General features: G+C 41.0%; 1 protein-coding gene across 1 annotated transcript in view; it reads left to right on the forward strand.

Annotated features, from left to right (window-relative positions):
• The first annotated feature begins 1,867 nt into the window (after positions 1–1,867).
• Positions 1,868–26,408, forward strand: part of COL4A3 (collagen type IV alpha 3 chain) — a 48,838-nt gene continuing 24,297 nt past the window's right edge. The window contains exons 1-22 of the mRNA XM_027900885.1: positions 1,868–1,948; positions 12,575–12,631; positions 15,086–15,175; positions 16,133–16,177; positions 16,815–16,859; positions 17,157–17,219; positions 17,909–17,962; positions 18,401–18,427; positions 18,704–18,781; positions 19,294–19,356; positions 19,855–19,890; positions 20,016–20,057; positions 20,251–20,328; positions 20,930–20,992; positions 21,260–21,316; positions 22,013–22,057; positions 23,107–23,160; positions 23,565–23,606; positions 24,323–24,410; positions 24,601–24,636; positions 24,989–25,153; positions 26,123–26,215. Coding sequence (XP_027756686.1) covers positions 1,868–1,948; positions 12,575–12,631; positions 15,086–15,175; positions 16,133–16,177; positions 16,815–16,859; positions 17,157–17,219; positions 17,909–17,962; positions 18,401–18,427; positions 18,704–18,781; positions 19,294–19,356; positions 19,855–19,890; positions 20,016–20,057; positions 20,251–20,328; positions 20,930–20,992; positions 21,260–21,316; positions 22,013–22,057; positions 23,107–23,160; positions 23,565–23,606; positions 24,323–24,410; positions 24,601–24,636; positions 24,989–25,153; positions 26,123–26,215 — 1,402 coding nt within the window. The remainder of the gene's footprint in view (positions 1,949–12,574; positions 12,632–15,085; positions 15,176–16,132; positions 16,178–16,814; positions 16,860–17,156; positions 17,220–17,908; positions 17,963–18,400; positions 18,428–18,703; positions 18,782–19,293; positions 19,357–19,854; positions 19,891–20,015; positions 20,058–20,250; positions 20,329–20,929; positions 20,993–21,259; positions 21,317–22,012; positions 22,058–23,106; positions 23,161–23,564; positions 23,607–24,322; positions 24,411–24,600; positions 24,637–24,988; positions 25,154–26,122; positions 26,216–26,408) is intronic.

Genomic DNA, 26,408 nt, shown 5'->3' on the forward strand with positions numbered 1-26,408 from the left:
GGTATTCAGGAGCTCTCCTTTTGAGTGCTACCTTCTTTACTCAGTGACAGTCATCCTGTTTGTTCTACATCCAAACTGGCATAATTTCTGAGCACTGACCACTCTCTTCCACTGCAATCTCTGACCTCGTTGTCTAACAGAACCTTGCACCTTTTGGGTTTACTTTTGTATAAATGACTGTCAGCTACACTGTAACACCAGTTTTTCCAATGCTAAATTCCAGAGGTAGATTTGGGTGCTTGTGATTTATAAGTGCTTATGGCTTGTAAAAAACCGTAGACACCACTTTTTACTTTAATACAGTATTGCTGTGTAAAAAATGTAGCACAGGTCAACAGGTTTAGAAATCCGACAAGTAAGATGTGTCATTTCGGGCTTTTATCCCTAAGATACTATTTCCTCCAAGTGGTCACCATCAATCTGGCTTGAAAACAGAGGATTTTTTTTTCCTCCTTTCTCTCTATAACTTGCTCCCTGTACCAGCTTGCTCTCACAGATGCTGGATATTTCAGAGCCGAGTTGTTAACACGGTTCTATGTACAAGATCTTTGACACTGAACACCTTCCAGGGATGTGTTCTCACTGGTAGTACCAAATTTTGGGGGAAAAATAACCTCTGCTAACCAGCTTTCACAGCAGATTTCATAGGGGGCTGACAATACTGTCTACGGAAAGGAATTTCAGCTCTACGCTAGTGCCTGTAAAAGAAGCTGTTTTACAAAGCCCTGAATGCTCTTTCAGCTTTTATGAAAGCCCTTAGATTTGTCTTTCATGAGCAGTCCTATATTTCTATACACATACTATAGTGTTGCTTTTTCTATATCACTTCTAGTGCTCAGTGAAACCTGGAAGGTGGGATTTCCCGTGCAGCATCCATGATCGCTACAGACAAGGTAAGGCTGCTGTAGAACTGCCAGCATAAGTTTTCACCACGTTAGAACAGCACTTTAATTGCCGAGATGTTCCCTCACGTCAACAGCATAAATGTGATAAACTTCACACATCGCCGACACGTCATGAATCACAATTCCGGTCGCAAAAGTTTTATATCATTGCTAAACTGCACGGCAAGCCTAGAGAGAAATACTTCTCGCTGATCTCCATTTATGCAGCGGGACAGCATTTTGCCCCCTTCTGGGACTTCTTGATCTCCGCTGCCTCATTAAGGAAACGCCTGAGGGAGAGGAAAGCGTAGCGAAAGGAAAACACTCCCGTCGTGTCCCGGAGCGCCCCGGCAGCGGGATGGCGCTGCGGGCCGGGCTACCACTGCCTGTCCCGGCACTGCCTTGCTCCTCCGGCTTTCACGGAGCCCTTCTCCCCTCCGGGGCACCACAGCCGACCCCGCTCCGGGCGAGCCGGGATGGCTCTGGAGGGTCCCCGGCCCCATCCCCATCCCCGCCACCTGCGCCCTCAGGGCGGATGACGGAGCCAGCCAGGTACCCCGGGACAACTCCTGCTGTCCCGGGCCGGAGCTGCCCCTCAGCCGCTGCCCAGCCCCGTCCCCGGGAGCCCCAGGTGCCGCTGCCCGCCCGCCGCGCTCACCTCAGCTCAGCTCAGCTCCCAGGCGGGAAAGCCCCCGACACCTCGCTCACCGCGTGCCCGCTGAGGACGGACGGACGGACAGACAGACGGCGGCTGACAGCGGTGCCCGAGGCAGGAGGCGCGGGGGGGAAGAGCGGAGGGGAGGAGGGGGTGGCCCCGCCCTGACCGGCCCCGGCCCCTGTCCCCACCCCACCCCACCCCGGGGCGCTGCGAGCGCCGAGGCGGGTGCGGAGCAGGAGCCCCCCAGGCCAAAACCCGCGGGAGGGCGGACGGGGGGCAGAGTCGGAGCGCCCCGGGACGCCGCGCAGGCTGCGCCGAGGCGGGGATGGCCGGCGGGGGCTGCCCGGGCCGCCTGGCGCCGGTGCTGCTGCTCGCCCTGCTCTGGCCGGGCCGCGCCGAGGCGGAGGTGAGTGAGGGCCGGGATGGGATGGGATGGGATGGGACGGGACGGGGCGACCCGACCGCGAAAGGAAAGGGGAATGTGCCCGTTTAAAGTGATGCGCAGGGCGAGGCGAGGTTCGAGGGGAGGGCTGGTGCATCTCGCCCGGCCGCGGGGGCTCCGCTACCTGCGCTCCGCTGCCGGGCGGGGATGGGGAAGGGCGGGCAGGCCCCGCAAAGGGCGTCCCGTCCCCGCTGCTCTCAGGTGCGCGGGAACCTCCCCACCCTTCCCCCTGGGGAGATGGGGGTCACAGCCCGGACCCCGGTCCTGCGAGCGCGGGGGATGCGGAGAAGTGTTGGCTGTGGAGGCTCTCCGAGGTAAACGCTCCCGGAGCAGCACCGGCGGTCTGGACCACCTGTGCCACCCGCATGATAAACTCATTTTAAGGATTGTCTTTCAGGTTTAATGATGAGTGGTGCATCACCCCTTCGGTCAATAAATTCTCCTAGATAGTGCTGTAGTCTTTGCTGTTCCTCTCTCCTGTGGCTGGTTGTGAGATTTGGGTTGTACTCCCTGGGAGAAGAGCAGTCAGCTGTGAGGGTACGGGGGCCAGTGTGGCTTTCAGTGTTTCTGGCAGTTACCAGAAGAAAACTGCCAGTTTTAGTAAATTTCTGAGAGACATCAAACACGTAAAACTGCCAGGTGTAGTAAATATCAAGTTCTGTTTCTCCTATAATAGCCAGCAGTGTTAATTTTTCCTTGCATGTGTGAGTAAAGCTCCAACACGGTACATCAAAATCCTTTACTGTCTATCAAAACATTTTGAACGTCACCTTTATGAGGAAAAAATGTGATCTACTTTGTTGTTGCTAAAAAAGAACCATATTCTTCTATAATTATTGGGAGTAGACTTATTAGTAATAATGTTGCTTCTAAACTAGTTCAACAGTTTAGGAGCAAAAATGTCTGGAAACAAGATAAGCACCTCACCCAATATGTTTCTTTCTTATTTCTTTCTTTCTTTCTTTCTTTCTTTCTTTCTTTCTTTTTTTTTTTTTTTTTTTTTAATGGTACTCTAACTTGCAGTGAAGTTTAGTCATTTAACAAAGATGCAATTGTTGTGATTGTAATGGAATTAAAATACCTCTCAGTTCTTATGTAGAATAGAGGTACCAAATCTATTTGCAAAGTACACGTTTTCTGCAGGGTTGTTTCAGGCTCTGCCTGCATCAATGCCCAGTTAAAGCAAGCTGTGGAAGATTATTAAGACCTGCCTCTCTCTTCTACCCAGTTTGCTGGTTTTTATTCCGTTCTTCTCTTCCTCTGCCAGTGCCTCCCATCCGTTTTTCTTGTTGCTGTGAAGAGCTGGACCTCCTCATGTGCTTCAGCGTGGCAGAGAGTGCAGGCTGTGTTCCAGGAGTGCCTTCCCCCTCCCACAGCACACACACACACTCACACTTATTTCCAAGCCTCTCTCCTGGCTGTGTTAATCTTGTCATCCTGTTCCATGTTTTTATCTACAAATGATGAGCAAAGGATGTGTATTGGCAAGTAGGATCCCCACACATGGTCCAGTAAAGGGTTTCAACCCATTTTTAGCCACCTCAGCGTGGTCCTGGAATATTTGTCTGTCTATCAGACTCAGGTGCCACAGTTGATTAGCAACCTTTCTGCTCAAGGTAAATCACTGAGCTCTGAATCATGGTGTTTGCTAGAGCATTTTGGTTAGTGGGTCCTCATTTACACTTGGGTCTTAAAGACAGGATTTGGAATGGTAGGAAGTGTCTTCTACAGAGAGCTTGCTGTTTAAGCGAAGTTTGAACGTGTGTTGATTCAGTGATGCTCTGAGAATTCAGCAGATCTCAAATGTCTGAGCTTAGTTTAAACTCGACTTGCAACAGCCTAGTCCTAAACTGAGATCAACTTAAGATTCAGGTGTCATAATTTCTATTCTTTTATGAAAATGCTGATCTTTTCGAAAGAGGAAGTCTAATCTAACAACATGTTATAGATGGTGGAGCAAACAAAAACTCATAAAAAAAGCAGTTTTATCTAAACTAATTAAATATTAGTGGCATGAAATGATTGATAAATAAATCACTGCATTTGACTAAACTGTTCAGTGCAAGGAAATAGGTATTGTTTATGTCTTAAAGTCATGTTACACTTTCATATGAAAATAAATTGATGTTTGACCAGCAAGCAATACTTTTGCTGTTTGCATCACTTAAAAAATGTGAAAATTTTAAGTGTACCTTATTCCTGAAGACAAGAGATAAAATTATTAATTTATGCCTGCTGCTGTTTATACAGCGGATTTTGGTCCTCACAGCTCTTCACAGAGTCCAGACTTCCCTGCCCTGAGGAGGCTGAACTTTCTGGCACCTGCTAGGGAGTATTATTATCTGCATTCTTGGCCACTGGCATGCTCTAATCTTCTGAAAACTCAGCAGAAGTAGCATCTTCCCATGTCAAAGGCTTTTCAGCTCGTTTGATGTATTCCTTCTCTACAAATACTGGTTTTATAATTCTTCAGATTTTTCCACTGTTCATTTAAATCAGTTATAATAACGATAACAATAAGCATCAGCATCGATATGTTTTCACAGGGTACAAGGTCCTTCTTACTCCTCTCTTTTCTTTCTTTTCCTATTCAGAAAAAAAAAAAGGATTTGCTTTTGCATTGTTTCATTTTGTTTAACAGCACCTGAAATTGGTGCTGTTGATGCACATGTACAATTCAATTAATTCTCCTAAATGTGTCCTGTCTTCTGATACCATTTATGTACTTCTTGTATACCTTGAAATGAACACTTATCTAAAAATATTTCCTGAAGTTTACTGTTCTGAATGACACTAATAAGAAAAATACCTCAGTCACATCCATTAGTACTGAATCAATAGTGCTGCTTCGTGGCACTGATCATTTTTGTGAGGGCATCAGGTCAGTATTTTCAGAACAGGATAAAAGAGAGTTTCTACTTGAGCAAGATTCCTCCACTGCAAGTTGGCTGCACCTTATGTTACTGCCACTTGTTAACTGGTGTTGTAAATACTGTTGCAGTGTTTTGTTAGCTCACGGGATAAAATTAAGTGCTCCTTATTCTGTATTTGCTTCCATAATTACACTTCATGTTTCTCATCATGCACCGCTGGAACAAGAGGGGAGATAAACTAGGTGATTGTAAGACTAGGGAAGATCTTTTTTGCATTCCCTTTCTCCTGCTTATTGCCTGTGGCTAGATGCAAGTGTTCATATTTCACAACTAACTTCATTTTTTACAAATATTAGAATTTGCATGCAAAATACTTATAATCTAATCCTCTTTTCTTCCTTAAGAATTTTTTTTTTTTTTTAATTATATGCAGCCTATAATATAAAATCTACAAATAGATCTTAATACATTGCTCTGACAGGAAAAAAAGAGTTTCTAGCTGAGCCATGAGCATGTCCAAGGCTGGTAAGAATGGGATGCTGAATTGCTTAGCTGAACCAGGTATCAAAGTGCTGGAGGAACCAAGTGTCCCAGTGAGAATGTCCCTCCTCTGGCAGCCTTTGGAAGTGCCCAGTTCTTTGTCGCAGCTGAGAGGGGAAGATGTGCACCTGAATATACAAAAGAGAGTTCACTGAGCACGTTGGAAAAACAGGCCCTTTGTGAAGCGCCCTCTTTGATTTGGTGAATGTGATCCCAGCTCTGGAGTCAAGGAGGGTGTTGCTCTGAGAACTGGGCCCGACTTGTACTGGACTGTTCTGACCCTGCTGGCCTCTGCAATCAGCTGTAACTCAGACATTATCTCCATGGAGGAACAGGCCGATATCAGAGCAGGGCAGAGCAAGCCTTTCCCTGCTGGCCCAAAAGAGTCAGCACATATCAGCAGTTACCCCAAAGTCTGTGCATCAAAGTCAGTGGAGTTCTGCTGTCTTACAGCACTGCAGGCTTGGAGACATAACCATTTGATTTGCTAGCAGCCCCTTCTGCCACACGTAGAGCTGATCCATCACAACGTGGCTTTGAAACAAAATCCTTCGCTGTTAAGTGCAACTCGTCTGGGATGTCCGGTCATCTGTTTTACTGCCACATCCTCACCCTGCTGCCTAACAGGGTAACACTAGAAGGCTCAGTATGTTGGCATGGATTGCAGGAGCCCAGGAGGAAGGTGGAACACAAAAAGGCGCTTTTCTTAACTGTTTACAGCCCCACTCTCTCGTACTCACACTGTTAAAGTTCCCTTTTGTCACGCCCAGTATATTTTTAGTTCCATGGGCATTATTTGTTTCGGCAATTTTGTGATAGGGCACAAGTCTCAGGGGTTTACAGGTTTTCCACTTTGCCTGGTTTAGTGAAGGCTTTTTTTAGCCAGGGCTTTATACTGCATTTTTTTCCATGTGTCATTTTGGGGGAAGCTGCGAGAAAAAGTGACCTTTTAGTTTTATGTTGTTTGGTTGGTTTGTTTTGTTTGGTTTGTTTTTTTTTTTATTTTGTGAAATCACAGAGCCTTTCAAATGAGGTGAAACCAAAGCATGTGCAATAAGCTTTCTGTGAACAAGCTACTGTTGCTTTCACTGCTGTTTGCACCACTTAACAGAAGATGCACACCAGGAATTTTATGAATATACAAATATTATCTTGAGTACTACTGCCACACTCAACAGCTGGAAAGAAATACAAATTGTGTCGTGTAATGATAACTGTAATAAGGTAGGTAAGCAAAAATCCACTAGTTAAATGGTGTGTATTCTTTGTTATTAAATTGCTCTTTTAAGATGACTGTTAGAAAAGAAGAACACGGATGAATAAGCTGATTAAACACCCTTAAGAGGTGTTTTGCTACACAAAACAAAATTCTGTGGCCTGAACTGCCTAGTCTTTTTTTTTTTTTTTTTTCCTAGGGAAAAAGAAGAATATTTATTTCTGTTGTTTATTTTGTTTCCATCTGGTTTGTACTGTTTAAATTAAGGTTTATGTTACTGCTTTTCTGTTATGCTAAATATGGGTACTCATGAGAGTTTTGGCTAGCACCACAAAATTGTTGTAATACAAAGCTCTTACCCAACAAGATTTTTCTCTTAAAAGTAAGAAAAGGTTTTTAAAAGTGGTTTCCATCTCTGAAGTGAAAAAGGGGGCTCATGCATGTATTCCCTTGGCATAACAGAAAGTTGTTTAAATGTTCCTGTACAGCAGCTTCTTTGGTTTCTCCCTGTGTGCCATTTACCTTAGCTGGTTTGAAATACCAAGATAAATATATCTTTGTGTTACATGAAAGAGCAAATCCCTTCCAAAAGAACTCATAAAAATTTAAAATTAAAGACACAGGTTCAGATAGACACGTGTGCTAACGCTGTGTGATCACGGACGGTGTATCTGTAAATTAAATGCCAAATCCTGCTCCTGTGAAGGGTTGTGTTTTTTCCTATGATCATAAATGTTCAGGACTTCTCTCCTGCTCCTGACACTGAAAGCAGCACACAGCCAGTGACACAGGGCCTGTGTCACCAAGGGGACATATTGATTCAGTAGCTATTCCCTGAGCAAGGTTCCCATTACAAGTGTTTAATGGAGCTTATTCAACCACTGCACTGCCCGTAGCATAACAGTTGTCTCCTGCTGTATCCTCTGAGACCCAACCTCTCTGTGTTAGACATTACTGACCAAGCTGTTTATTAGTTAAGTTAAAGGTGTATTCCTTCACAGTGGGACGTCCAAATGAAATCATTTTTGTTGGTTGCTGGGTGTTGAACTGGTGGGCGAAATGCTGTGAGTTCTGAGAGCGTTCATGGCTGTTAACAGGAGTCTCCTAAGGTAGGAATGTCTGGCTGCCTTCCAGTTCACAAATCACTAAACAATGTTTCAGGCTTTAGGAACTGACATATTTTCCTTCATCTCATCACCTCCTATTTCTGCCCTACGTTGTCCATACTTATTGAAGGCTTAATAATTTGGTTTTGTTGTACCGGTCCGGCAATCGCTATAAAAACACAAAGTTCTTCGTGGTCTTTGATAATTTAAATGAATTCATGTCTGATGCTTAGAATGCATGAAAAACTTTCAGTATACAGATTGTAATTGTGAGACTGGTATTTTGTTTTGATAGGCAATATTTTGGAGTGAGGGGACCTCATTCTCCAGTACCTTGGTGATTTGCAGTTGTGCAACGTGAGGGATATGCTGCCAGGGTCACGTATCTACCAACCATGTCTAGCTAGAATTACTGACTGTGCTAGTCTAGCTAAGTATCCTAGCACAGGTGCATCAGAAAAAAAAAAAAAAAGATTTTCCTTATATGGCCTTTTTTTCACAGTGCTCTCAAAACTTCTGCTTGAACAGGGAAGGGTAAATTTTCAAAACTATAACTGTGTCCAAGCTGGAAACTTTAGCTATCAGCATAGTGTCCTTCACAAAGTGCAGCCCTTAACACCTCTGTGCAGCACATCTACACAAGCCTGGAGTGTGGATAAATATTAAAGCAAAACTCTCCACTGGCTGCAATCATAATGTGTTACACCCACTTTTATTCGCTGGAATTGAAAACCTGTAGCAGAGAACATGATGGAAATGGGCCTTTTGTAGTTTTAAGCACTGTATTAACATCAACTGTTTGGGCAGGATTGTTCCATGTGCTCAGCTGTGATTTATAGATGCAGCTGGGATGTGTAAAGTGATTGCTCTGCACTGAGGCAGCTCAGGAAGAATTCGGAAATCTCAGTGTGTCAGCAGCCCTTGGAAATTCATAAGCAAGACTCTTAAAGGAGCTGGCTCACCGATACATAATTTTTAATAAGTATTGGAACTTAAGAGAGATTACATAAGACTGGAAATTAGCTGATAATTTACTTCTGAGATGGCCTGTTTGTTTGTGGGCTGCTCAGGATACCGTTACTGAGCAGAGAGATGGAAAAGAGACAAAAGTGGCATCGCAGAAAAATTGATATTGTCCAGTAAGTCTTGTTGCATATATAGATGGAGTTCTAATTTAGTCATCCTGGATGTTAGAAGATAAAGACCTCAAGGCAGGATAGGTGAGATGCTAATAAGTATCCAGCTGAAATGCAAAACCAGGCTTGCCTTTTTAAAAATCATCCTGGGCAGTAGTTAGAGCAGCCAGTGAGGGAAAGCGACCCACTTGACAGAAGACACCTGGGCTATTTTTACTGTCCAGAGTAATTAATGGATATCACTTGCACAGCTTTTAATTCATTTTAGAATGCCTCATGCTGCACAGTCATCTGTCATTTATGTGAACCAGAATTTACTTTGGGCATCGGTGGAGTTTGCCCATGAAATTAAAGACCAATCAGGGCAAAAGCGTAAACTTCAGCCTCGGTGCAGCCACATCACTGTATTCCTACAGCACACATTTAATATCATCTCAGCTTTCATCTGAATGTCTTTATTAATTCATCCTTAAACAGTATGGGGCTTATTTCCTGCAGCAACACACTTTGCTGCCTCTCTGGCCTGGGTTTAGTATTTTTAATACAAATATGTATTTTGAAATAATAACTAAGGTACTCCAGTCCTCTCTAGATCTGGAAATACAAATAAATACTCTGTTTTGTCATCATATATGTCATTTCAAAAAGAGATCCCCAGACAAATACTGGCTCATCACCCTCACTGGCTCATTTTGCTCTCCATCTTCCTGCCTTCAAACCATTCCCAGTCTGACTGTGTTGCCACCCCAGAGTGAGTGACAGGACTCAAAGCCTGTGCTGGTGATGGATTTCAGGCTGGGCAGGATTCTCTCTGAGGCTCCAGGTGAAGTTGCTGTGGCTGCAGTGGCAGCAGTGGCAGCAGTGGCAGCAGTGGCAGCAGTGGCAGCAGTGGCAGTGCCCTGCTGAACGTGCACTAAGCTTTCTACAGGTGACAACACAGTCTGTAGTATGTTATTTCTTCCTTCTTTGTTTTTTGCCATTTCTTTGGGGAGTTCTGGGAAGGAGAGGCCTGGAACACTTTTAAGCAGATGGTTAAGTTAGTCTATGAACAGGGGCCAGGAAGATGTCAGAGCCCCACAGAATCCAATCCCATGATGTAGGAAGGGCAGTTCAGTGCTATAGATAAGGTTGCACCCACTGAGCAAAACATCAACCAGTGCAGTAAATGTTCTTCAGTGTGTACAACTGTAATTATTCATGTAATACTGTAAGTATCACTGAAAACACTTTTGAGAAGAGCTCCTCTATAAATTACTCCAAGAAAGTGCTGTGGTTTTTAAATTTTGGTTCATTGGTGAATTGATTTGATTTGGTGTTCATACAATGACCTGGCTTTATCCTCTTGCATAAGTTTTGGATCAAAAATCTAGTGCCATCTTCCATATCTAAACATGTGAAAGAAACATAGATTAATATTATGAAAATCACAAAACAAATAACCTGTGGCTTTGTCCGTACTTACTTACGTAGATGTTACTGTGAGAGCTTTGAATAAACCATTAATAACTAATATTCAATATCCTTCTTTTATAACCTGGCAACACCCTGTCATTTTGAGATGATCCTTTGTTAAAGGAGCTTCAGGCATCTTGCAAGGATGTGGAACCATCCAGCAGTATAAATGAGCAATGATTTTGTGGTTCAGAGCTCTTTAACAGAAGGCATAATCCAATCTTACGTAAAAAAAATCATATGCCAAAACATTTAGTATTATCCAACTAACTGACTGTGCAATGTAAAATCATCTTTGGTCTTTTCACTTTAGCTTAAAGTGATATGTGTACACAAAAAGACCTGAATGGATCTGAAAGCTTACTGATGGCAAATTAAACACATTCTAAGCCTTCTGACTTCTTGAAGAGCAAATGCTCTTTCTTTGCATGGCTTATTAACCTTGATTACTTGTGTAGCACCAGAAGTTTCTACATGTTCATGCATTTAATTTCCCACTGGATTGTCTTTAACTGGCTTGGTGAATTGTCATATAACTGGCTTGGTGAATTTAGATTATCCAATACCAAACTGACTGACCTCAACCAGAAGCAATCAGGATACTGTTTGTTGTTAATTCTGCACCGCTGTTTATTCTCGTGTCTCTGGTGATATAATCATGTTGATTAACGTAATAGTAAAGGTAGCACAGCTGGATGGTTTCTGTCCTGCATGACACCTTTGTTTTCCAAATTTCTGATGCAGTACCACTTGAATCAGATCAGGGGAAGAGTGTGTCTTCTTTAAGAATTAAGTATTTAATGTTTGCAACTCTTGGAAAATCCAGCTCGAAACATGAAGATTACCTATTGATCTGTCTCTAGAACACAGGCAGACACAGTTTTTGGGGGGGAATCTGCTTTTCATGGCCAGCTGATTTCAATTTCTGCTTTATTTGGTAAATGAGTGTTTAAATAGCTGCTCCCTGAGGAATGCTCCCTGCACCTGTTCTTAAATCATCTCACCTAAAAACAAGCAGCAACTATAAAGGGTTTTCAAGTCCCCAGAGAACAGCAACTGCTTGCAGCATCTTTCCCCCATCCTAAAAGAAAGCCCATGGAGTGTGCCAGTGACACCACCCCCCTCAGTTTGGAATGGTAACAACAGAAAAAATTGCTCTTGCTGGAGGGAAGAAAAGAGGCTTTTCAATTCTGTAAAATATTTTCCTGAATAGACTGTTACAGGAGAGTTTAAATTTAATTACAATCTGACATTATAATTTTAAAATGTGGTGGAGTACCTTTTTTTTCTCTGCTTTTTCTTTTTTTTTTCTGTTTTTTGAGAACACCGCTGAAAAAGTTACAAATTTGAATCGGTGTGACTGGTGTAATCTGACCAGCTGTAGGGGTGAATTAATTCTGCCTGCAAGACCTAAATAGAAATGTCATATCATACCATCTTTCATCTTCTAAGAAAAAATACAGCTCTTCCTTATTTTCTGAAGTTTATGCAATTTAGAAAAATATCTTCATAACCAATGTGGGATAGTTATCCAATTCCTATTGTCTGTAACTATAACATATTATATATATCCTAGTCTATGGTACAACTGCATAGTATATCATGATAAAAATATTTACTGAAGTGGGGGGATAAACTGAAAAATTACCCTCTTGCTACAGTGTTCCAATAGAAGAAGTCCTTAAGCAAGAGCTTCAAAAACAAATGAAAGAATTTAAATGTACAAAGTAGGACAGTATATGTAGTCTACTCCCCATCTCTGTAAGAATCATGACTTTAATAACCACGATAATGTTTTGGCACTCATTGTCACACAGCTCAGCTCAGGAATAGAGGAGGATAAAATGAATAGAATTGTAATCTAAAAAAAAAAAAAAAAAAAGCAATATCTGTGTTCATTTCTGTAGTGAATTTTTTAAAGAATCATCCAATCATCTATGTTTACTGTTATCAGCCCAAGGTCTTGAATTTTACATTTCATGCTCTTATTAGTGTTATTACATTATTCTTATTACCAAGCATGGCTTCTTGGCCTTTACCCCAACTATAAAATGAAACTACTGCCTTTTTTAATCTTAAAATACAGTATAGAGGAATAAAGAGCTCCTTTCCACCGTTGGGAATTGCCACTTCACAGACATTTTTTTTCACGTTGTATTACCTGTGGCATAATTACCTTACTAAAACCACTGAGATTTCATTTGCCCCTCATCAAACGACGCAATGGGAAATCATTTTGTCACAAGGTTTTTCTTTTTGTTTTTCAGAGCTGTGTGTGCAAAGGTAAAAGCCCCTGCTTCTGTGACAGCACCAAAGGTAGCAAGGTAAGAACAACCACATTTGCCCTCTTTAAAATCAGCTTACCTACCTGGAAATTGTTAATACATTAGCTCAGTTGGTGCAGTGAGTGAATTTAGTGTGTTTACAACACTGCATGAAGTCTGAACACCAACAGAACCACTGCCTGAAGCAGCAGATGCCTTTCACACACTCCTAACCAGTGCCCACAGCTCCGTTTCCCTGGCAGCAGCTCTCCTGTTCTAAATTTCACACTCCCATGTTCAGTGCTTCCCTCTTTCCATCTCTGGACCCTGTCCACTCTCCCTTTTCCAGTTCCTGAAGGAAAGCTGCAGGCACTGGCACCAAACAGGTAAATCTCCTGTAGATCAAGGCAGGGGATGAGTTCCTGGGTCCTAACCCCAGACACCTTGCCAGCACTGAAGGAACAGCCTCGAATCCATCAGCAGGAACAGATCCTGGCTCTGCCCGTTGCCAGGAGCAGCTTGGCAGAGGCTCTGAGTGGCTTTTAGACAAACCTGAATGACACAAATGCCAAGAATTCTTTGAAACTCCCGCTTGCAGTTGGAAAAACAACCGATTCCCAGATGAAAGGGGCATTATTGAAGGAGTCATGGTTGTAATTCGGGCTAACCCTGAACACAGAGATTGCCATACTAAGCCTTAGCAACAGATTCCAGGCATCTCCGAAGATTTAGGGTTGTGATTAGTCCCACTGGTTGGCACATCTGGCTGGTAAAGAATTTACACACGACTTTCCTCCTGTACTTCTTTTACCAAGGAAAAATGTCATATTGCACCACAGAAAAAACCACTGCTAGTCTTGCTTTTAGGAAGCTTCATCTGGGTGTGGGAGAAAACTTCTCTCAAAGTAAATACGTTCGTTATTAAATATATTTTCATAAGTGGGAAAGGAGAATACGAATATTTTCGGTAAAATCTGCATGTTTAGTTTTAATCTTCTTAGTTGGTCTAACCTGACTTTTTTCTAACCAGTGGAGTTGAGAGCACCTGAAAAACAACAACAAAAAAAAAAAATAAGCTGCCCAATAACAGAGAAATATCAGTAAGAATGAACACCCACAACTTGTCTTCATCAGTTCCATGTTAAACCACTGAGCATTTTTTAGGGAGGAGTGAATCACTGTTTGCACTGATCAGGATTTCCATGCAGCTTTAGAAAATCAGAACGATGGCGTTAATCAATTAAGAAATTCTCCAACCTGAAAATCTCCTGTTCTTGCTGATCTGTGGAGAAGAAGGTGCGGGTGTATAGAGGGGAGTGAGGGTGTCAGAAGAGGACAGGCAGCTCCAGGACTTTGTTTTTCCTGGGAGCTGGTCCCGCGCCCCCTCCAGCGGCACATCCTGGGATAGCGTTACTCCTTTTGTCTTGGGAGCCGGTGGATGAAATAAACTATTTGTTGTAAAAAGCTACGCTGATTTGTGATACAGATCTCACCATCGCTTCATTATGCAATTCGTATATTAATTTGCCTTAAGTTATTCTGGGATTGTCTTCTATCTTCAGATACATTTGTATTTTATTCTAATTCAGAAGCTATTTAAAATCTGTTTAGGTTGTGGGATTTTGAGGAGTGAGAATTTGTGGAGGGACAAACCAAAGAATTTCCTGGAGATGCCTTTTGGATCCTGCCTTGTACGTCAAATAAGACACTCAAACTTCTGCACAGCAGAATTTCAGGTGTTTTCTTTGTAAAACTGCATATAAAGCAGAAGGAAAATAGACTCTGAGATAACCACATCCTCTCTCTCCCACATCATACTGTGATCTAAAAGGCCTTGAATAGGCAGCTCTGCACTGATGTCAGATTGGACATGCTAAATTGCTGCTGTCTGAAGAGCTGAAACACCTTTTCTGTGAGCCTCTAGGCTTGAAGCATTTTACTGAAACCAAGATAAGGCTTGCATCTTCCTTAAATTTGACTAAGAACTGAAAATGCACCTTCCACTGGAGCTTAGCCTCCTTTATTCTGTTTGTGTGTTTATTTTCGTTCTGTCTGAATGGTTTTGTTGCATTTGTCCTCCCCGCTGCTTTCTTCCTTGGCTTGCATGAGGAGAGGTGGTGTGGATTGGAGCTGACCTGGCTGTGGAGCAGCAGCCATCGAGTTTGCTGACTACAAATTAGGGCTGCTGTGATGGATTTGGATCTGTGTTGCTAAGCATGATGTAGGAATATTGACTGGGAATGTGTATCAGCTGCTTCCTTCAACTTTTCATGCTGTCAGCTGGCTTCTGCACTCTGCAAAATTTGGAGTGTTGTATGTTCTGAGGGTTCCAGCCATACTTGGGACCACTTTACCTCCTTCAGTGGTGCCATCGTGGCAGCTCATGGGTGGGGCACAAACACAAGGCAGTGTGGGCAAGAGTAACACATCTGCCACAGTGGCAGAGAGTTAAGGGGTACTGGAAGGGGAATTTGTGGATTTTTTAAGAACTTTATTCTCTTATTGTTTTTACAGGGTGAAAAAGGCTTTCCTGGTGTTCCAGGTCCACCTGGTCAAAGAGGCTTTCCTGGTCCAGAAGGGCCTCCAGGGCCACAGGGGCCAAAGGTGGGTATTTGTTCTGTTTTAAAAACCGAAACCAAACCAAAACCTGTTTCACAGTTTTCATTTGGTGAGGGATGTTATTTGTTCACCAGCTACGATGGTAATTTTAGATTGAGCCCGAGTAGCTGATGTGGGCTTTTGTTATCAGTTGTGGCCAGTGCTGAAGCTCTGAATGGCAACAAACATGGACCTGAACAGATTTTTGCAGCACAGCCTCAACTCTTGTCTTAACATCTATTAACATTTTGACATGCATTGGGGAAAAAAATTGGAGACAAATATGAAAAACAGGTTTAAGAAAATTTGAAGGGAAAGGTGGTTTTTAAGGTAAATCTTGGTGTGTTTAGGGAATACCTGGTTGCCTGCAGTATGGAGAGAGTGGCTCCAGTGACCTGAGCTTGCTTTCTTTCCTGTATGCCTAAACTAAGGCTGAATATGAAAGACTCCTGCATAAGTAGAAAAAAACCCCCAACATTAAATAAATTGTGCATTAAAACATTTAATGTGTATTTGTCTTGAGGAACAGTAATCTTGCTGTTGTTAATAACTTGACTGTGGTGAATCAATTATTTCTGTGCAAATATGATGTGATGAGGCTTTGAGCATCCTGGTCTAGTGCAAGGAGTCACTGCCCCTGGGAGGGAGGTTGGAACTCGATGGTCTTTAAGATCTCTTCCAACTTGACTCGTCTATGATTCCATGATCCTCTTCAAGCCCTGAAAGGGAGGGCAGGACACCAAGATTTCTTAAACAGTTGTATTAAACAAGTTGTATTAAGCAAGTTGTATTAAACAGTTGTTTGCTTTAGTGTCTGTAACAGGCAAATCATTTATTTATCTACATAGTTAGTTTTGTGTGCACATGTTGGTATTGAGATTAAAAATACTGGGTGACCTATTGACATATTTGTGCTTTTTCTCATTTGTATTGAGATACATTTTTTTTCCATTTGTGATCCAGGGTTCCCCAGGGCTTACAGGCTTAGTTGGACCCAAAGGTATACGAGTAAGTGTTTATATTTTAAACAAACTTGTATGTTTTAAATGTTGCGTTAAATTCCAACTCGGTTCAGTAATATGTGAAAATAAAAGTAAAACATTATATATGTTCTTAGAGCGTGGTTAAAATCTGTGACACGGTGTGTGCACACACATAATTTATTTTTAGAACTTTCGCTTTTTTTTGCCAGACTTTTTGCAGGTTCATGCTGTGTGTATTTCATATTGGGAGTGCTATGAAAAAGTCAGACTAGAATTCCATGGAGAGGTGTATTTTTGTTTGTTTGTTTTGGGGGTTTTTGATGGTTTTTGTTGGGTTTTGTTTTGGTTTTTGTTTGGGTTTTTTTTTGTTTATTTGGTTGGTTGGTTTTTTGTGGGTTTTTTGGGTTTCTTTTGGGGGGGGGTGTGTGGTTTGGGTTGTTTTGTTTTGTTTTGTTTGTTTGTTTGTTGTTTTTTCTGTGGGTAAACCCAGTCTATGTTAACAGTGTGCAAGCTGCCATTCTGCTTGGTTCACAGGCAGAGGAGTTAAGGAAATAATGAGCTTTTGATAGAATCATCTTCTTACGACCATGATCAAAGAAAAAACTGCATCATGAGCTTCTGTTAATATTTGTAATATTATTCCTGTGGTTTTATATCATCAGGGACTCCCAGGAATACCCGGATTTTCAGGTCCTCCAGGCCTTCCAGTAAGTAAAAACGAAACCAATTTAACCACTTGTCTCTTGCTCCAGCCTTCAGTGCCCAATTATCCTCAGCTCAATGTGCTCAGTGCAGTCCCAACATCAACTTTGCCTCTGTCAATTGGCCTAGAGATAAAAATCTTGGCGTCAGCAATTCTTACTCGCTGCAACGATTTAAGAACACACTGTAATCTGTCAAGTCTTGTGAAACACTGCTCCAACATAAACTGTTCAGTGTTTCTGCAGGGCAATCTGAATGTGCAAAAGCCAAAGCCTGTGTCGATTTTGTGCCTCTCTTTTTAGGGTGAACCGGGGTCTGTTGGGCCCCCCGGGCGCCCGGGGGTTCCAGGATGCAACGGCACCAAGGTACAAACCCAGCTGGATGTTCTGGAGATTGACTGACTGTGCTTGGGAATGGCCAAAAGTCCTCTAAATTCCACCACCACCTCCCCCCCCCTCCCCCACCCCCCAATCTTTGGTTTGTTTTGGTTTGTGACTTTATCAGTCGGAAAAAGCTGGAACCATGAGGCCAGAGAAAGGAAAAATGCTGCCTTTTTGAGCAAGATAGAGAAATAAAATTTGCTAAAAATTTAGAATAATGTTCGATATTTTGACAGATAAACTTCATTCATTCAATCCAGAAGGCCCAATAAGTTTTATCCAGCATGTCCTTCTGTTGCAATGGGTTATAGGAGAGATAGTTAATTATTTTATTGCTCCAGTACCTAGCTTGCAGTTGACAAATCATAAGTCCTGAAAGTAATTAGAAGGCACAATGTTAAGTTACAGATTTACTAGGTTTTCTTTGGCCTATGAGCAAATGCTTCAGGTATTCTGAAAAAGGGAGTTAAAATAATACCTGCTACAGAAAATCACACATTTCTAGTTTAACAGTGAACTAAGCTGATAAAGCCTGGTATCTGGGGCAGAACTCGAGGCCCATCCAATGGTTAAATTTGGTGCTAATGCACTCACAGTTTTAGTGGGATAACCTAAAAAACTTCCTTTATAATCACACAATAACATTCATTAACAATCACTGTTACTGCTTTCAGGGTGACCAAGGATTTCCAGGTCTGCCAGGTAGAAGAGGTGCTCCAGGTGTTCCAGTAGGTGTCTGCAATTCATGATTGTGTGCATTCATGACAATTTACCACTTTCATCTCTAAAAGGTGTCCAAAATATACATAGAGCATTGCACTTTCAGTTCATGCCTAAATATCTTTGAGGTAAAAATGGCTTAATCAACCTAATAAGAATCATGAATTAAACCCAGAACTTCTCCTTCTGGATGCATTGCTTTAACCATCAGATTTGGGGGTTTTCTCTGTAGAAATGTGTTTTTAAGAGAAACTTCTAAACAAACGGGGAAAAAAATGGAATATATGCCCTTTCTTTAACTGAAGTGGGGCACAATAACCCCAACCTTACACCTTCTTCATGGAAATCAATGACTAGAAGTGTACCAAGCCTAGAGAATATTTAGCATATCCTTTGAGCACTGTCTCTTCTACTTTCTGTTTTAATCTGACTGTTCTTCTTCCTAGGGTGTGGATGGCATCAAAGGAGAGAAGGTCAGTTTTTTGCATCGTGTTACACAAAGTATTCCTTGGTTATCAACAATTTGTGTGCATGTCTGTGCAAATCTGGAAAGAAGATTGCTAGGAAGGACTGAAAAGGGTGTATTTTGTTTAATAAAATCTTTTTTAAAGGATTATCCACAGTGGACAATTTCCTTCATTATGCAGTTCTGATGTTGCTTATTTCCCTACAAACTGTATTAGAAGATTTGTTTCCTTTTGGAGTTCTACAGCATAACTTTTTCTCTTTCTTTTTATCTCATTGTCCAGGGGTCCCCTGCAGATGGATATAGCCAAGAGTATGGTGCAAAAGGTGATCCTGGACTGCCAGGAATGCCTGGACTTCAGGTAACTCAAAATCAGGACAATGAGACAGATATATATATATATAATTATATAAATAAATAATATCAGTAGGCATTAAAATGATGTTGTATTTTATATAATTTAAATGTATTTTGTATTTAATGTAGATACAGTATTTTTTTTACAATTATGTCACTGATTTCTAAACAAAAAACAATTCTGTGTCTTAAAACATTAACTTTATATAATCTGATCAATAGAATATATTAGAAGTCTCTCTTCTGGCTTTACAGAAAGAGTACACCAAGGCAACTGTAAATAATTTTGCCATCAGAACCCACAGTGTACATTATGTTTTAGGAAAGTGAGATGGGCCAGTCAGGTTGCAGAAAAACAGAACTTTATGTATGGAGACAAACTGGGTATAGATTTATGAGTTTACCAATAGAATAGAATAGTTGGGAGGGACCCATAATGGCCATTAGTCCATCTGCTAAAATTCCCCAATGAAGTCAGATTGAGAGATTTATTCCTGTTTCTTTTTTAATTTGCAGGGTGCCCAGGGGGCTCAAGGATATCCTGGGGAACTTGGGCCACAGGGCCCTCCAGGACCTTCAGTGAGTATGGACTTGTATCTTGCTTGTTACTTTAATTTTTGATTTTCCCTAAACCCTGTGGAATTACATAAATACAAGTGCCTGGCTCTCCCAGACTTATCTGAGGTCTTGACACGAGTGGATGTAAAATCCATGTCCTTCTGCACACATCAGATTTCTTGGTTTTAGTTTCATTATTTTTATGCCTGATAATTTCTATATTTTCAGAGGCATCCTTGTCTCCATAGGCACAAATTTCGATTCATAAAGGACTACCCATTCATTCACTTTAAACACTGATATATATATATAACTTTGAGAGATGTATATGTTTGCCATTAGGTTATATAAACAGTCTGTCACCCCCTGACAATGACTTGTGCTTGTAGAAGGGGAAGAAAAAATAAAAGTAGTGGTATAATTCATAATTTGAAGCTGAGTTCTTCAAAATACCTACATCAGTGCTAAAAATTGTGATTATTTTTTTTAATTAAGGATAATTTTTTTCCTTTTCTGTAGGGCATGCCAGGGAAAGCAGGACCTCCTGGACCTAAGGTAGTCTCAGATTGGTAATAAAAATGAAGACTTTCTATTATGTGTAACATCAATTAACTCCTTTTTATAGGTGCTTTTAAATTTTTTTAAAAAATAATTTGTGGGGATTTTTTTTTTTTTTACAGGGTCTTATGGGACTGAAAGTAATAGGAAGCAAAGGAAGAAAGGTAATTCCATTAAAAGCGTAAAACAGTTTGTAAGTTTTGTATCTGTTTTTCTGCACCTCCTGATACGCTGTGGTAAAATGTTTAGGGAAGCTGTGAAATAAAAGTTTTCAGCACATATGTGGAAGTCTTTTGCTGGAAAATGCTGGAAAACCACACTGCTTTTAATGACTCTGTTTTTCTTTCTTCTTTTTAGGGTGACACTGGATTAACCGGCCCCCCTGGACCACCAGGAACTGTCATTGTGACACTGACTGGACCAGACAACATGACGGTAGTAAAATTGTTCCCTCTCGCATTCAGATGAACCATCTCCCCAGGTCTGACCTCAAGAGGACGTTTTCATCTTCATTTTCATCTTCATTTACTAACATTTTGCAGGCTTGTTTCATGAGGTATTAAGCTCTTTCCAGAGTGTGTCTGTAGCCCAGCTCAGCTGGGTGTCCATGTGCACCCCTGCACGATGCCGCTGGAATGCTCCGTGGATCCACCTGCTGTGGGTCTCGGAGCACACGGACGGTAAATTACTTCTGGCTTCCCCAAATCGATGTGGGATTTCTGAATGGCTCTTAAAGCCACAGCTGTGTTGGATCTCCCAGCCCTGTCACTGCAGTCCCCCTTGCACAGAATCACAAGCAGATTATTTTGGCCCTGTTCTGTTCTGAAGTATGTGCAGAACCAGTTTCTTTTTCAGACACCATAGATTCAGTCAGGAGCACTGATAAGAAGTTTCTGTTTCTTAGCCATTTAAGTAGGACCATCTCTGCTGAAAGAAGCTTGCTGGTGACATCAGGATTTCCCATTTGTAAAACTGAAGTGTATGGTAAGCACAGAAAAACCCAAGAGACCATAATAAGTTCTTTTCTACATAACAGGACTTGAAAGGAGAGAAAGGAGAAAAAGGATCGAGAGGACTTCCAGGGCCAATGGGGTTTGCAGTAAGTGACCAGAAGTAAATCCCTAAAATCCAGATGTTCAGGCAGCATCACCTACTATTGGTACTCTCAATGCTATCCAGTATTTACACCACTTATTTCAACCTTTAATGGCAAGAATAGAACTAATGAATAGAATAGAACACCTATTAACAGCACTCTAATTGTACTTTATAGTTTTTATAGATTTAAAAAAAAATAAAAAAATAGATATTTAATTTAGAAAATGGGAGTCAACACATGAGTATTTTGAGTGTGGTTTTGTTACAGGGGCCAGTTGGTGATTCTCAGAGTGAAAAGGGTGACCGAGGAGAGCCTGGAGCAGAGGTTTGTGCAAACAATTGGATACACATATTTTAGTCTGTTCTGAAATACAAATTGTGGTTAAGGCACTGACTGACTTGTTCTAAAACGAGAATTACATCAGTGAGCACAAAATATCAAATACCTGTAGATTTTACATTCAGAAAAAAAAAATACTATTTTGTGCAAGCAAGTTTTGAGCCTGTGGTGGTGACATTCCAGCTCCCCTTCACCTCTTCTCTATTACCATCTTTGGCTAAGTTCTGACATCTTTTGCTGTAACTCTGTAGAGAGGAAAAAAAAATTTAAATTATTCTTTCTTCCCAGTTGTTCTGAGCTCAACATCTCCCTTCTCCCCCCCTTTTATTTTTTCACTGTCTTCCTGCTGTGGATTTTAATGAACCAGGTTTTCCTCTTTTCTGCCTTCAAGGTGGCAAGCTGGGGATCCATATTCAGAGTTGTGTTTTCATTTCATTCTCTTTCTCTCCCCATTTCTCCACCTTCTCTCCTTTCCCTTTGTCTTTTTTTCTTATTGTTGTTTTGATCAATAGTTATGATCAATAAACACTTTAAAAATAATCTTAATGGCTTTTTAAAATGTATACAGACCTAGCATATAGTGATGTGCACAGCATCTATTGCTGTGGCCTTTGAATGCAATGACCCCAGGTTTCATATATTTATTTTTTTTTAATTTTACTTGATGTTTTTCCTTTGTAGGGTAAACCTGGAAAAGAAGGTGCCCCAGGTCCACCTGGCTTACCGGTAATGAAGGAAACCTTCTAAATATTTTGTCACTGCTGTATCTTCCTGTCACAGCTTTTCCTCACTGCAGAATGTGTTTGAAAATGCTCATTTGCATACACTGAAACATTTCCTGTCACACCACGGAACATGCCACGTCCTCAGAGAGAGGCTCAGTTCATAGATGTTGGTTCTTCTGTGTTAAATCAAAAGACCTGTCGCTTGCTGCTGACTGCCTAATGAGTTTGAGACGCGCTCCAAGTTGGGCAAAATTAATTCTGCTGAGTTTTATTCTGGTTGGTCATGTTGAAATTTTTGCAGAAGAGTTATACCTTCCCTCTGATATAAATTGAGAAGAAAAATTAGTAGTTTTTAGCCACTAGAATCAAAGAAATTGTTTTACAGAGAAAAGTTATTGTCAGGATCACAGCTGTCTTGGTCTGAAACAAGATGACTAATAGATATTAGCCTGTCGTTTTGTCAACATACAATTCTTAATTTTGCTTATAGAATGGCATGTTTTATCTCGTTTATGTTTTAATTTAAAAGGTGAAGTTGTTCAAATATATTTGAAATATTATATTAAGTTGCTTAAACATCAAATTCTTTTGTTTACTTCACTTCGACTTGCACAACATCATCAGAGTCCCAGTGACCTTACAAATATCTTATCAACATTCTTCCTGCCAGAACGGCCCATCTCACGTGTATCCTGCTAAAACATCTTTGTCGTGCTGAAACGACCTTCCCAGGCAGTCTAAACACATTCCAGTCTGACAAAGCACAGGGAGCCACAGACCCCAAAGCTCTGTTCACAGAAAGAAAACTTTCTGTCGTGGCAAAGATTCGAATGGCAAAGATTTCGTGGCAGATTTGAGTGGGAGATCTGTGGCATTTCCTACACACACTGAGCTGTGACTCAAACTGGGGCTTTCACTGAGAATTCTTCCCCTGAGCAAGTGGCATCCACCTCGCCAGCACCATGAAAGATTAAAGCTTTACATTTTAGATCTTGCTGATGTCAGTGCTGAAAGATTCATCCTCCTGAAATTGTGTGCTGTCATCTGCAGGGACAAAAGGGTGAGCAGGGCAGACCAGGACTGGCTGGAAGGCAAGGAGCTAAGGTATTATCTATTGGTTTTGTCATTGCTTCTGAGGGTGAGGAGAAGTTATGTTTTGAGGGTTATTAAATAATTTCATTTATCACTGTGTATACTACATGTTTAGTGAAACATGACCTAGCAGATGACACGTAATGATATCATGGAATATGAAATGGCTCAGCTGAAATGGGCTGTGTGTTTGAGCTGGTGTCCATCTATGCCTGCTGAGCCCCTGTGGTTTTTGGATGTGGTTTTTGGTGGATGTGGTTGAATAGCTGTGCAAGGAACAGGAGGGGTGGTGAAGGGCTGGTCAGGAGCAGAAGTTCCTCCTTAATGTTCTGAACAACAGACCGAAGTAACGGTGGGTAAATGCCATTCCATGTATTGCTTTTAATAAACAAATCCATCTCTGTCCTTTGATGAAGGGGATGAAAGGAAACCCTGGCCCACCTGGAGCTTGTGGTCGAGTAAGTGCCAATTCTCTTCATCATATAATTTTAAAGAAAGGCTTTTTAAAGACAGCAGGAGCTGCCATGAGTACGATTTCTCTGTCTAGCCAGGCTGTCTCCCTAGTGACTTTCCTAAAGGCCCCACGTGCACCTAATGGAAACCTTCTGCCCAAATGGTTTAAAAGAAACAGCTTTGTAAAAAGTTGATTTTTTTTTTGTGATATTGACAGAATACAAGAAAAAAAAAAACAAACACAAGAACACTGCTTTTCAAAAAATCTGTAGGAAAAAAGTAAAAATTTTAAATTTTAATTTTAAGCAGTTTTTCATTCATTTGAAAATTTGTGCATTAGTAGTCAGTTTAAATTTCAGTGTGATGTTTACGTATCAAGGCGTAGTCATTATTATAATAATGATTTGCCAGCAATGGTGCCCATGCAAAATAATCCAGAAAAGAGCAAAAATTTACCCTTATAAAAAAAAAAACAAACAGTTACAGCAAATTGCCTTTTGATTTTAGTTATCATTTGTGGAAACTTTGACACATCATAGTAATATTAAACTTCAATAAATTAAGCATCAATTTTTATAGGAATGACTTTTATAATCATTAGATTAGTTTTTAGGCAGAGTTATGAATGGAATCGTAACGTTATTTTAACCAAATGTTCAGTGTGAGGGACTGTGCTTCACTCTTTGTTCTTGCAACCCTTTCTTACCATCTCTCTCTGAAGACCGAGTATTATGATTATGTGGTTGGTGAAAAAGGAGATGAAGGACCACCAGGACCTCCTGGACCAAAAGGCCAACGTGGCATTCCTGGTGAGTGGGACATCAAAACTAGAACAGCTGCATGAGTATTAGAATTCTACTCAGGAAAAAACAAAATTCTTGTTTTATCTTTCAAGCTTAAAATGCAGAGGATCGAAGTTTGTAGTCCATGTTATTGAATAGTGGCTTTGAAGAGTCTAAAGTGTTTTAACTCAAGTTCTTAATATATTGATTTTTGCAGGGCCACAGGGTCCTCCTGGAGCTGCTGGTAGACCAGGTATGTAAAATAATCCAGTATCAATAATAAAATACAATTAAATAAAATACAATACGTCCTGACTGTTATACTGAGTCAGCTTTGTGAAATCTTGCTTTCAGATGACTTTAAACCTATCTCTAAGTGGTAAAAAATTGTCACTCAAAAAGCTTTGAGGGGTCAAGTACTTAGGTGAAAGATCATTTTTTAATATGTCTTTATATTCTCATTGTGGCTATTTAATATATTAGGAGATAAAAAAGATTTCTGGGATGAACACGGTGTGTTTGTCTGTCAGTCATCCTATTGAGTATTTGGCTGTAAATTCCTCTTCTTCTTTAACTCTGTTTCTGTATCTTCTCTTCTTGGTTAGGCGTGTCAAGACCCGGTCTGAGAGGCCCACCAGGATTTCCTGGGCCAAAAGGAACAAAAGGAGAGAAAGGACAAAGTGGCTTGTGTATTGTGGGCCCTCCAGGACCAGCTGGTGTTACGGGCAGACCTGGTTCTGTTGGATTGCCAGGTCCTCCAGGAGAACCAGGTGACGTGTCAGTGGGGTGTTTATCCTGAAGAAGAACAAATCCAGAGTCATCTTAATATCTAATGCAGGAGATCATGCAAATACATCACTTGTAGAGTATATTTTGAGTACTGTGATTGAATATAAATTCTTTTGGAAATTTTGTTTTGGGATATCCATGAAAACATGAATGTATGGAGCAAAGGTCTGTGCTCCTTTGCCTGTGAGTTTATATGGGAATCCATGATGACCTCCCAACATAAAGATTTCTCACCTTTTGGTATAACTGTGACTGTAAAAATATTCTACATAAACCCAAGAACGACCAATAAGAGAAAAATTGTTCTTAAAATTAACTCTTCCAAAAGTTGTAGTAAATCTGTAAAACTAAATTTAGAAGGGGCTAATCTGAAAGCTAGAGAAACAGAGAACTTGCACACCTCCAGGGGCCTTAGTGTGCCTTAGAGCAGATCTGAAGTTCTGGCAGCATGAAAATGTATCAGTAGCAGTTTATAATTAGCTTAGGAAGAGCTTGATGCATGTTCTGTTTTTCTAAAGTAACAGTAAATGAAGCAGAATAATTCTGTGAAAGAGACAAATGAACAGCATTAATAATTTAACCTTAATAAAAAGTTTACCTTCCATTTGTGGTAAAAGGAAGAATTATGTTCCTATTGATTCAAATGAGCTGGAAATACTTTCTCCAGAAGGGATCATGCTTTTTAAAATCTATACAGATGGATCCAATAATCTGCTGAGATTTACTCTGGCATTACCATTACCTCAAGTACTTCTGGTTGAAGGTGGTTTGGATTTTTCCAGGTAGTTCTCTCTTTTAAGTGAATCACAGAATATCTCAAGTTGGAAAGGAACTATAAGGATCAGAATACTGTCTCCAGCTCATGCCTGCAATTTTTTTCTCTCTTAACAACTCGAGAATTGTCTGAATAAGCTGCTGATATAATGGTGCCCTGCTCATTTCATTAACAGGTAGAGTAACTTTCAGAGCAGGCCTGCCGGGATTTCCTGGAGAACCAGGATGTGTAGGACCCCCAGGACCTCCAGGAGATACTGGCATGAAAGGTCAGTTCCAGAAAACTATCACTCACAAGTAGATGGTAAAATCCAGTGATTTTCATCTTAATTTCATTTCAAGACATCTGACGATTTCAGAGATTTAAGAAAATTCATTCACTGGAGCAAACAACTATCCCAGACTGGGAGGGTTTTGCACACTTCTGTTGGTATGATCCATGCTAACATTTAGTCTTGGAAA

Source organism: Empidonax traillii, unplaced genomic scaffold (assembly GCF_003031625.1).
Source record: "Empidonax traillii isolate 1590-97213 ecotype Southwest subspecies unplaced genomic scaffold, ASM303162v1 scaffold755:size778197, whole genome shotgun sequence".
Lineage (NCBI taxonomy): Eukaryota > Metazoa > Chordata > Aves > Passeriformes > Tyrannidae > Empidonax > Empidonax traillii.